The sequence below is a fragment of the Saccopteryx bilineata genome, chromosome 1 (assembly GCF_036850765.1).
Source record: "Saccopteryx bilineata isolate mSacBil1 chromosome 1, mSacBil1_pri_phased_curated, whole genome shotgun sequence".
Taxonomy (NCBI): domain Eukaryota; kingdom Metazoa; phylum Chordata; class Mammalia; order Chiroptera; family Emballonuridae; genus Saccopteryx; species Saccopteryx bilineata.
Window position 1 is genome coordinate 371,097,850 of NC_089490.1, and position 13,500 is coordinate 371,111,349.

Sequence of the window (13,500 nt, forward strand, 5' to 3'; positions counted from 1 at the left end):
CTTAGATATAATTTTCAACATTAAAACAATGCTAAGTTAACCTTCTAGTTGTGATAAATCGTAAGCACTGAGGAGTGAGGCATTAACATGAACGTTGTCATGAGTCGGCATTGGCAAAGCTGAAGCCACATGAGGGTTATGCTTGAGTTATGCTCTCAACCTTCTCATTATTTGGGAGATAGTTTTTAGAAGGTGAAGAAAAGCATAGGACCTGTAGTCACATAAAGTCAGACAAAAATCTCAGTTTATCTTTGTCTCTTAAGAGTTGTGTGGCTTTGTGCAAGTCTTTTAGCTCTCGGAGTTTCAGTTAGGTTTGCTTGTCTGTTAAATAGGAACACTATATCTTTTTATCAACCTCACAGAGTTGTTATGAAGCTTGTGTAAGATAACACCTGAAAGTTGATTGCTTTTGGTGATTTTATATATCTTCTGTAACATTTGAGAGCTAATACCGGCCAGGGACTAATAAGCATAGAAAAACAACCTGCAGATACTGAGGAAAGTTATTAGAAATGAGAAGACAAGATAAAATAAAGATACTTTATAGGAATTAAAATCCATTCTTTCCTCTCACTCTGCAATGGTTTCAATGTGCATAAAACTTTCTTGGGAGTAATTCTAAAATGTAGGTTTCTGGGCTCCATAATCAGAGATTGTGATTCATCCAGTCTGGGCAGGAACTAGGATTCTGATTTATTATCAAATAATCCAGGTGATTCTGAAGGTAATTTGAAAACCCTAATATTAGAAATCATGACTAAGCCTTTCATCTGTGATACTTTCTCACCATATGGATAAAAGTGACTTGGGAGCAAAACACAAAATTTATAATTAATTGATTTCTGAAAACTCATAAAACATGAGGTACTAAACTAATGTTTTTAGCTGAAAATGGTGTTTCTTATGTATTCTAACTTTAGTACTGAATATTTGTTATTTACTTGTTTCCACTTCCTATGTTGAGTTAAAATCCAGGTTCTGAACTGAGGTGAGAGTTAAGGGTAACCAAATGTGGCAAAGATTGATAATTCTCTACTAATAGCTGTTCTTTCCATTCTAAAAAGGTACTTCAATTTTATTCGAGCAAAACTGACACCTGGAATAAACATTCCTCAGACTGCTTTGCAGCTGTTTGGAGCCAAGTACCTAGGTTCTGGCCTCTGTTCTGTAAACAGAAGAGACGATGGCACCTTCCAGGCTGTATCTATAAAGGAGAAAGCAGTTGCTCGTCTCCTTTCCTTTCTTCCTTCCTTAATGGTAGAACATGATATAGAGGTGAGGACATCATGGACTAAATAGGCAGGGGCTACAACAGAGAGATGACAACACATCAAGTGAGAAGGAATCTGGCTGTTTAACACTTCAAGAATTACAACACTTTGACTTTGTGTCAGAAATTCAGAGAAAGAAATTCCTGCCTTCTTTCAGATTCTGCTATTCTGAGTCTCTATCACACAGAGCTAAACACAGGTTTATCTAACTAATAAAAGCATCAAATAAGCACCCACAATTAGAACAATGCAATATTATAATATGAAATGTGCAGACTTAGTTATCTCACTTACAAAATGGTCATTCTAGAACCTCCCCCTGAGATTATTAGAAGAACCATAAAAGATAAATCTGCATGCAAAATGTGCAATGAAATAATGTCTGCACTTTATATATGAGTGGCCTTGTATTTGTTTTTATTACTAATGTGTTATTTATAAATCATTGTTTCTGACCATAAGTCATTGACTTTATGATTAAGAAATGTACTGTGCTAAGGTTGGTAGAGTAACTTAGAAATAAAGCTACCTCCAACTCTAAGCTTTAAGTGCAACTTGAGTGTACTCCAAGCCAAAACACCTTGAGGGAAAACCACTAACGGAGTCTGCATTTGACATCAAAGCCCTAAAGAGCTTGTTGGGAACTATACTGCAAGTCAAGCAATGGTGATGTTACGTTTCAAGGCCCTTACAATATACTGTGAGGATGTCTGTGAGAGTGGCTATTAGAAAGGTTAGGACTGGCTGATTTATTATTCATGAAGAGTATGCAGTGCAAGGTTTATATTAAAGACTATTTGAATCATATTTCCATCATCATGAAAAATAGCCTTGTCACTGTACTGCAGCCAGAAAGATTTATGAGTGTGCTTTTAACATATTGGAGAGGTCTGCTTAGCAATGACACTGGGTAGCCATGTGTTAGTCAGATAATTTGTATTATTTAAAACCACTCAAGGTGGGTTGGTGGAGTTGAAAGAATGGGGGTAGTAAACTTCAAATATTTGTAAATGATATGAACTAGAGAGATTTTTATTGAGCAGTGAGCACAAAACCGGAAATGACATGCCATTAGATTCTGTCTCAATCCGGGGCAAGTTCTCACATGTGCTTTCAGCAGCGCCTCTCAAACGTGACTGAACAGCAGTCACCTGAAAGGCTTGTTAAGTGGGGTAGGCAGAACCCTTCCCCCATCAGAGATACTGATTCAGTAAGTTTTGGTCAATTGGGGGTCTAAGAATTTGTATTACTAGTAAGTACTAACAGAAAACACATTTTGAGGCCCATTGGTTTCAAGGAAGACCCTGTAAGCTTAAGAGATTCACTTAATCTAAGTGTCCTCACCTCACTGTTACATGGGTGTCATCATGCTGATTATATTTCAAGTATTTCATAATTTAATGCATTAGAAGTTCCTATTATATCACTGTTAATTCACCTGAGAGCTATTTGGTTCTAGCTTAAAGTTATCTTTGGTAAAGACATTTAGCAATAAAAAGGAGGGCCTGAATATTTGCAAATATAAATATATATACAGTTTTGTAAAGTGTGTTTTAGCAAGAGAGGTTTGTGCAATGGAAAAGAGATAAAGCTAGATCTGAGAATTTGTCTTGTCTGTAAGGTGAGTAAACTGGGTGAGTCATGTGTAAGGAAGTTGATGGGGTGTACTTTTGCATGAGTTCTTTACTATGAAAGCTGGAGCACTTAATTGTGTGTATTTGGGATAAAAAGGAAGAATAACTAGAAAAGGTTGACCATAATTTGATTTTAAAATAAGATAGTTTCAAATATTTTGTAAAAGGTAAATATTATTTCTTCACCATACAGATTCTGTCTTCCTAGAACCACAATATTAGAAGCAGGAGTCATAATTTTGAACCATACAATGAAGATAATCGCTCAAATGTTAATGTAAACATAAATTAAAATAGAAAATGTTTGCTGACATTAAAGACAACTGCAATAAAGTGCTTTTAAAAGCATTTTTATGAAAACTTATGAGCAGATTTTATGAAAACTTTATAAATACCAAAATAAAAGACAAACACAATTGTATTAATTTTTAAAATGTACATTTTAAAAATATGTACATTTTTAAAAATATATCAATTTGAAAATTATTAATGTTTTTTTAATTTAGTGTGCTTATTTATTGTTTTTTTGTTATTTTAGCAAACATCAAAAAGGATATAAATAAAGTTTAATTTATGGTCTCTGCAATATAGTTCATTATTTCAACAGATCTTAAGTTCTTAACTATTAATTTGCTACTTTAGAAACTTTCAAAGAGTTTTTCATGGTGTAAAGTTATGAAAATTAAGGTAGTTTTATTATAAATTAAAAAATAATTTTATTCATATTCATCTCTCTATACAATCATACTGATATTCTTCAAGGAATATATATTTTATGTGGGAGATCCAGTACAACTGGTTTAAATGGTGAATATACAATTATTTCAGGCTATTGTTTTATAGATTGTGTGGTCAGATATTATTTTGTTTTTAATAAAATTGAATAAGTTTATTTGCTTGTTTTAGTAGATTTTATTTTCAAAGTAATTTTAGGTTAACAGAAAAACTGAGTGGAAAGTACAGATAGCCATATTCTTTATTTTCGATACACCTACAGTCCCCTCAACTATCAGTCTCACACAAGAATGATACACTTATCATAATCAATGAACCAAGTTTAACACATTCTTATTACCCAAAGTCCATACCTTACATTAAGGTATACTCATTGTATTGTATATTCTGTGGGCTTTGACAAATTTATAACATACATCCACCATTTTCTCTGAAAATAGGGCTGTTGCCCTAAAAATTCTCTGCGCTCTGCCTATTCATGTCCCCCTCTTTCAAACTTCTAGCAAAGAATGATTCCTTTACTGTCTTCATAATTTTACTTTTTTTCCAGAATGTTATATAGTTGGAATCTTACAGTATGTAGTCTTTTCAGATTAACTTTTTATACTTAGTGATGTACAGGTATCTTTACCTTGTGTCTTTTCTTAGCTTGCTAAATCATTTCTTTTTAGCACTGAATAGAAATCCATTGTCCGGATATACTGCAGTTTGCTGACTCATTCACCTACTAAAAGATAGCTTGGTTCTTCTCAAGTTTTAGCAATCTTGAATGAAGCTTCTATAGCATCCTTATGCAGGTTTTATTTGGATTTGCGTTTATAATTCCTTTGGGTCAATATGAAGGGATATAATTTCTGAATCATAAAGTAAAAGTATAACCAGTTTCATAAGAAACTGCTATACTGCCTTCCAAAGTGGCCGTAATCTTTTGTATGCTCCCCAGCAGTGAATGGAAGAGTTCCTGGGGTTCCCTATCTTTCACAGCATTTGGTTGTGTCAGTAATTTGAACGTTTGCCATCCTAATAGATGTGTAGTGGTATCTCATTGCTATTTTAATTTGCAGCCCTTCATGATATATAAGGTGGAACATTGATATTGTATGTTAATATGTTTTTGTACCCACCATGTCTTTTTCTATCCACCGTACATGGGTTGCTGGAGTCCTTACTGAATATTTGAAGACTGAATGAATGAATGATAAAATGAATCAAATCAAAACTAAGGCTTCAATGTTAGTGGTAAATATTCTGACACAATTACAGGCCAAAACTGAAGTGGAGAGAGGGAACTCTGCCATGAGGTCCTCTGGTGTCATTGGGAAAGCAGCTGCCTCTTCCAATGCATTCAAAATGCACTCTGCACACAGATGTTTTCTCCAACAGCAATTTAATCATTCACATGCAAAAATAAACTTTCTTTCAGAGGAAAAGTCTACGTAGAACCAGCAGTCTTGCTCTTCTCACAGCATGCCCTATCACTTTGAGTACAACTGCTGTGGCACAATGATTAAGTTTTAAATAAGCAGGAAAAGAATACTGGGAGAATAGTTAATGCTAACGGTACATGAGCAAACTTCCAGATAGGACTGAACAAACTCGTGCTTAAGGAAAAGGTAATAGCAGATGTATTTGACCTTAAATAAAGCACATTTTGATTTTAGGATTTATTTTTTTTTCAATCTTCTTCATTGATCAATCTGAGCTTCTTTAGTTTCACAATAAATACTAAACAGTTATCTTTAATTGTTGTCAGCAGCGCCTGACCTGTGGTGGCGCAGTGGATAAAGCGTCGACCTGGAAATGCTGAGGTCGCTGGTTCGAAACCCTGGGCTTGCCTGGTCAAGGCACATATGGGAGTTGATGCTTCCAGCTCCTCCCCCCGTCTCTCTCTCCTCTCTCTCTCTGTCTCTCTCTCTCTCTCCTCTCTAAAATGAATAAATAAATAAATAAATAAATAATTGTTGTCAGCAGCTTTAATCAGGCTCAAGGATGGTTTGAACAGATATTCAGAAGAAACTAACTAACCAGTGCTAACATCTTAGCACCACTCAATTTGTTCTACTCATTAAGTCAGACAGAATCCAAATCACTCTGTAATAAAAAGAAGTGTATCATTCTAATGAAGTGAGTGACATTAATCAGACTGAACTGTTTACTAAGAACTGGCCTTTGAATCAGTGCTGATTAGGCCCGCCTATAGTTAGAGGCACTCAGAGAAGAAATTCTATTTTATTTTTGTGTATACCTATAAAATAGGCATATTTACTTCATGTCAGAAAGTAAAGCAAAATGTCCCATCGTTGATTTTTCCACCAATGTACCTATATTAATGCACTCATGCTTTTTATCTGTAAATACTTTTCTTCCTTATTCCAAACCATAATTTGAACTTTTTTAGATATTCACTATTTATAAACATTTTGCTTATATCACCTCAATTAATACATCTACCCCATTAAGTTGGTCACTACACATTATAAAATTAGGACTCATGTACAGTTGCTCTGTCCCAAAAATACAGCCACTGTATTGTATTATTTTCATAATATTTGAAAAGCTATCTTGTAGGTATGAAATGAGGCTAACCAGAACACAGACTATCTAATTAGTTTAGTCAGTGAATTGAGGTGTATTGCTATTATATCTTAACTGACTTAAAAAAATCATTATTTCATGTCTCTAATATCACTTGTCACTGGTGGAACAATAACCCTGAAGCTGTAAGAAACCTAAGAGCTGATCTTGGCATTCTTCATTATTTCACATATGTTGACACTGGGTGTCTAAGGGTTAAATTATTTTCATTAAATAGTATAGCTAGTTGGGTGCTAAGTTAAAATGAAACTTTCATGATACACTCCTAAATTTTCTAATAAATGAGATCCACCCTCTTCCTGAGATAACCTCAATGAGGAAATCTTTGAGCACTTGTAAAACTTATGTTACACCTGTAAACAATTTAGATTCAAGTTGGCAATGGCTATCTGCTATCAGTGGGATGATTGTGTGGCTGTCTGAGGGCTTTGTTTAAATACTTATAGAATGAATGATTCTGTCACATCTACTCAATTCTAAACCTTTCTGTAAAAATATATTTTTTATTAAAGTAGAAATTAGTCTATATATATTTTAAATCATAGCCTTATATTTAAACAAGGAGATTCTTTAGAAAAATGTTAATGCAAATATTTTGTTTCAAGAAAACATCTTTATTGCTACCTGCATTATTTTCCTGTGATCCTAAAAAGAAAGTCCTTAAGCCTTTTTTGGACTAAATGTATGTCAGTGGTTAAAAGCTCTGCATTTATGGTGTAATACAGATAGGTGGCTGATTCCCATTGGTCTTTTTCTCCATTTTCAATTTGAAGCTATTTCATAGACAATTTTTCTTCCTCCATTTTGAAATTCTCCTTTTTTTTGTTTATGTGGCATACTGTATATACATTTCTTATTTTCCCTAGTTTCTTGACAGCTAAGCTTTTCTAAATGAAAGGAGAAACTGTCCCTTGACTGACCTCTTTACCTCTTATTTTAAAACAAGAACTTCAGAATAACAATCTTTAAATTTAAAGATTCATCAGTTTTAAAGTGGCTTGTCTGACTTAAAACACATTTTCTTTTGCAATCGGGGGAACCACAAATACACAACATGAGCAGGATCTAATGTTGTAGATTATATCATGATTTCACAAACATTAAACAGTGAAAAATTTCATCTAAAAATTGATAAAACAAACACTCATTGTTTAGATCTCAGTCCCTTATCTCATTCCTTTCCTGAGGACGCTCAGGGAGTTTTTGAAATATCATAAGGCCTGCTAATATATTAGAAGAAGAACATTTATGTTTCATATTACCCCTAAATTCTACTGTTTTCTTTAATACAGGATATAAGATTTCCAGTTGCAAAATGACTATTCAAAAGGCACACCCACTGTCCTGGTATTTTCAGAAAGCATTTAAATGGAAACAAATGTGCATCTCAAATAGTCACATGTACTGGTTTTTGCATATCAGTTTTAGAAAGTGCTAAAGTAGGAGATGATTTTCATAGTGAGACACAGCAATCTCTGGTTTTATTTTGAATACCACTGCAGGTGTTTTTCCTTTTGGTTCACATTTAATTGCATGTTAAACACATTGACATGTTTTCAGCTGCATAGCAGCAGAGGTATATTTTATTGAAATCCAGAAAAGAATGTGATAAACACATTTCCATAATTTATTATATTTGACAGTCCTAAGCGTTCCCAGGGTCTGACTTGCACCTTGGAAATTCATTGAGACCTCATCATTCTACCTTGTAATTAAGTGCAGTGATTTACAGTCTCTCATTTAGTTGTCACAATAACTCTATTCCTGTCTTATAATTATGGATCCTTCCTCCACTGGCTTCCTAAATATCTTCTGAGTCTTATTCCCCGGGCTTTCTCTTTATTCTAAATAAAATCCTCACGATATAAATTCATGTTTTGCTTGTTTTGTCAATTATTAGTTTCTATTATTTGTAAACAAAAATCCCAATTAGCACCTAAGCTCATTTTAAAGCACCAGGGTAAAGTCAAGACTCACAATAATTTCAGAATTTTTACATTTCCATATAGCAAAATTATAGAGATATACTAGGTGTAAATTTATTTCTGTTTTACAGCCCAGGATGTTTGTTGAGTTTGCGATATCATGTAAAATATACTAGAAGATGTAAAGTTCATAGGCAAAAATTAGAACTAGATTAAGCAGATGTATTACTTGTTAAGACACAGTTTCTATTACTATCAGATTTGAGTTTGAGTTTTATCATATGAATATTATAAAATAATAAATAGCATTTTTTAGACACAGCTAAGATGTATACAAACTGGGTTCCCAAGAAGGTTGTAGGGGCATTTATTAAAAAAAAATTTAGAAAATTAAATTTAACTGGGTGACATTGATCAATAAGAATATATAGATTTCAGATAAACATTTCTATAGTATTTGAATTGCTGATTATGCTGTACACCCATCACCCAAAATCAAATCATTTTCTGTCACCATATATTTGTCCCTCTTTACACCCTTCCCCATTCCTCCCCCACAATCCTCTCCTCCTGTTAACCATTTCACTTACCTATCTCCATTAGTCTCAGTTTTATATCCCTTCTATGCTTGAAGCCATACAGTTCTTAGCTTTTTCTAATTTATTTATTTTATTCAGTATAAAGTTCTCATGATCCACCAGTGTTGTTGTAAATGCCAATATGTCATCATTTCTTATGGTTGAATAATATTCTATTATATATCAATATATGTATCACATCTTCTTTGTTGTTTTAATCTACACAAATTTTATACAATATCAAATGGTACAAATTACCCAAATAGGTAATAAGCAAGATCTTTTCAGAAAAGGTAAAACACATGAATTGGTCTTCTGCCCATGTTCTAATAAGCCATGGAATTAGTATTAAATGTAAACTTGGTTACTTGGATATACTTGTAGAGAAGAGGGACCAATGACATCAAAAGGATTTAGTATTTCTCTATATATACCCAAAAATTCTTTTTCTATGCTAGGTCGATTCTCTGATAAATTCTGATTTAGTGATGACCCTCAGCATCTTTTCTTAAATTTCAAAAATTAAATGCTTCTTTTTCAGTCTCATCAATAATGTTTTTGTAACTTTACCAAATCTGGACCAAGGCTTAAATTGGCTGGGCTTGAGTCTTATTCTTTTTCCTTGATATAATGTGCAGAGTTGGTGTCCCACAAGCCACATAGAATTAGCATGGAAATTATTTCTCATAAGAAAAATCAGGGTATGGCTATTAGAAGAAGAGATTGTGGAAACGAGACATGCAAAAAGAGCAGACATTTAAACATTTGATGACTCTTAATCTACTTTTATTTATATCCCCTCAAATGAGTCACAATCATAATTGGATGCTGGCATTGTGGGTATACTTACCTGTGTAAGTTGTTATTTTAAATCTTAGAGAAATATTACTAAGTTTGATCTGGATGAGATCCTTAGTTTGCAAGGTAGAAAAACTGTTAAAACTATGTTTTTAATGCTTAGATAATATCAAGCCATAATTTTTTTCCTGGAATTAAAGAAGTATAGCACTAGGTTAAATCAGTGTATTGTCTGGGAATCAGTATTCTCTCGCCAGTGCTCTGTGCCATCGTGTTTCTCAAGAACATGCCATCTAAGAACAATCTCAGCATGGACTTTGATGAGTTTTCTTTATGTACCACCATTGACCCCATGGTAGGTGATTAGAATTAATTATCCCCAGTTCTGGACATGTTTCAAGGTAGTGAAATAATGTAAATCTTGAGCTCTAGAAATAATAGTTACCTTAAAGGAAACATATTGCTTTACACAGTAGCCCAGAATTACCCGCTGCCAGAGCAGACTATGGACATAATATAATCACTGCTTGCTTTTGGATGCCCACAGAGATAGCCATGTTGAGGATGCAGCCTGCCCAGTGCCAATCCAAGTACATTGTTCAAGTCTAAAGCAAATATTTTCAGTGAAATAACATTTTAGTCTCTGTTTTACCTCTCTCCTTAGAATTGAATCAAATGAAAAAAAAAAAAAAAGAAAGAAAAGCTTTAAATGAAGATGCAAATTTGGAGTATTATAAGTTACATTTAATATTTCTTAGATACATTAATTTTATAAAAATTTCTAATACAGTTAACCAAGTGTGGATGCTTTGTGTTGATACATACAGCTTTCTATTAGATGTGCTTCATTCAATTTGTAGTTATGAACTTATTATATTTAAACTATATTTTTAGATATTTTAACTATATATATATATTTCCCCCCCCCTACAGAAAACAGCATGGTAAGTTAATACAGAGTTATCATGTACCTTTACCCAAAAACCTCTAATGTAACTCCATGGAGAGTGATCAGACAATTACTAAACCAATAAATTAACATTAATACAACACTATTAACAGACTACAGACTTTATTTGAATTGCACCAGTTTTCCCACTGAAACAATATAACCATAAAAAGATGAAATATATGTGAGTATCAAATCTCTGAAGATAAATTTTTCTATACAAAACAATAGAAATAAACAGGGAAAAATGGGCCATTTTACAAAAACTTTTAAGATTGTATATGTCAAAAACATCATAGACATAAACAGAAATAAAAGTAGGGATTGTTTAACCTACAATCTAAACAACACAGCAGAGTCAGAACCATAGTATGGGTACCCTTATTGTAGTTTACAAGCTTTTAAGTATAGAAATAATGCATATTATTAGTCTCTTTAAAAACCATAATCTTTTTCTTGTATGATGTGTACAACTATTTTCAAAAAGACATTATTTGAGTGAATTTAGATAACTTCTCATGTGCGTAAAATATTTTATGGTACTGTAATTCTAAAGGAGTGTTTTAGAATTTCAACTAATAGCTAAAGAGGAAAAAAAATTTACAAAGGATTCTTCTGAACTCTTTGCATGACATGAAAAATAGAAAAAGATGCTCCAAATCAAATGAGACTTGTGATTGAAGAGTTCTTCAATCTGAGGTATCCATTTATTCAGTTATTCATTCACTCTGCATAAAAGTTCAGTTTGTTCACATTGCTCATCAAATGTGACTCTCTTAGAGTCATGCAGGAGATGGATATCGCCATCCCACTCTGTTCTTATAGAGACATTATGGTGTCAAAATCCTGTGAGTTTTACCAGGTTTCCTGCTCTTCTTTAGCTGCCTCTCTAAAAGGAGTCTGGGTACTACTGGGTCAAAGACTAAAAGCTTGAGTGTATGAGACAGATATAGTTGAAAAGCTCTAAGGGGTTTAGATTCAGATGGCTAAGAACATGTGGCTTTCATGGCAGAAGTAATGCACATATATCTAAGAATTTAGGTGAAAAATGAGAAGTTCAAAGGTTAACTGATCTGTCTGTATCCAGACACAGCACAGAGAGCAGCACACTTATGAGGCCTGGAAAAAGAAAGAGTTTCCGAGTGTCAAGAAGCCTTTTGAGAGCAATGAACTGGTGTCAGGACTATGCGAGGACTCTAAAACTAGCTCTTTAAAGAGCATGCCGACCCTAATGGGTCTGTGGTTATATTACAGCAAGGTGCAAGGTGACCAGCATACAGGTGACGCTAGGAATAAAAGTTAGTTGTTCAGAGGGGTGCTTTCGGAAATCAGCATCGAATGCAGATTTGAAACTAAAATTATAAAATGATTATATAAAATAACATATAAAAATGTAAATGGAAGCTAATATAAGGCCAAATAAATTTCCATTTTTTAATTGAATATGTTAATGCTAATACATCCAAATTTTAACTGAAGTAACAGTCTTTTTACTGTATTACCAATTCTTATTTTATCTAAATCGATTGTATCTCTTATCATAAAGGACTTATTCATGAACAAGAGATAGAAAAATGCAATGCTGCTGACATTTATTTAAAGGAATTCTTAATATTTTATCCCTTTTTAGCAATAAAACTATGTTTCTTTCCTCAGAATAAAAGCTTGAAAAACAAGCTGTTGTCAGGAAACAAGCTGTGTGGCATCCGTGCAGAAGAGGTGAGTACATTTTCTCTTCTCATTTCAACTGGATAGAAACAATATTAGTGCCAGGTATTGTTTCAAACTTAGACATCTGGTGACTTTTTTCTCATTCTAACATAAATGAAAACATTGGAATGAGTGAAGGAAATTTTTGGATATTTTTGGTTGTTTTAATATTGTATGTCCAAAAAAAATATCATGCATTTCTTGGGGGGCAAAAAGTTATTATGCTTGATCCAGGCTTAACTAAAATCAATTTCCTGTATCCTGATCTCTCAAATCTATTGAAACTTTATGCTTTCTGATTTAGCGTTGTAGAAATGCAGCTGAGAGTAAGTAATTTTTAGTGATAGAAATGAGTGAATAGTGACAATGTCAATAGTAACTGATTCTTTATACCTCAAGAGAGGAGACCAGAGTCATTGGGTTAGTTGGTTCCTCCATGAAGCACACACAAGGATGAGATTACTTGTGCCAAGATTTATTAGTGGAAAACCTGTGAATAATAAGGAACAGACATGAGAGTCTTCATACTACTCTGTCTAGCTGATACCTGTGAAGGAAGGGGGAAGGAAAAGCAGATTGAGTAGACCAAGAACAGTGGCTTGCACAAGTTAGAAACTGACTGCTTTATTCCTAACAATCTGATGTAAGGCACAAAGCTGGTGAAACCCCATCACTTCATGCATATGCAGAAAACCTTTCTTTCTAAGACCTCTTCTTGTTATTATCAAATTCTAGCAGGAGAGACAGGAAAGATTACCTGGTGACACACAGGCACTGCTTTTCAGGAGTCCTACTAGGAAGTAGTGGCACATATCTCAAACTAAACAATAGTCCTTAAAAGGGAAAAATGAGCTTAGCTAAAATGTTTCATCAAAGACTTCCTGTTTTCCCCACCTTCTTTATCTTCCTTTTTGAATAATTACAATCATCATCATAATAATCATCATCAGTATCACCAACTTTATTTTTTCTGTGGACTTGAGAAAACATCATGACTCACAGGTCCAACACTTAAATTACATTTAAGATCATTAGCATACTTAAAATTACTAAAATATAGCAATAGCTCAATTGTTTGAAGAGTACCCCACTGATTTTTAATTTTTTGAAATGATACCAACAAGCTAAAAGACAGCAGTTAGTGTAAACTGGGTTACAAATAAATGTGCATTACACAATAAAGATGCACTCACTCAAAATGTACTTATTTTGCTTTGCATATTCTCATCAGATATTTAGATAGGATTTTGCTCTTTAACTCATTAAAAATTAGAAGGAGACAGTTATATAGAGACACAGAGAAGT

The 13,500-nt window shown here is 33.4% G+C and overlaps 1 protein-coding gene across 2 annotated transcripts in view; it reads left to right on the forward strand.

Annotated features, from left to right (window-relative positions):
* LUZP2 (leucine zipper protein 2) overlaps positions 1–13,500 on the forward strand; it is a 498,752-nt gene that overhangs the window by 365,189 nt on the left and 120,063 nt on the right. For both annotated transcript variants that reach the window (XM_066251151.1, XM_066251149.1), the window contains exon 6: positions 12,142–12,204. In XM_066251151.1, coding sequence (XP_066107248.1) covers positions 12,142–12,204 — 63 coding nt within the window. The remainder of the gene's footprint in view (positions 1–12,141; positions 12,205–13,500) is intronic.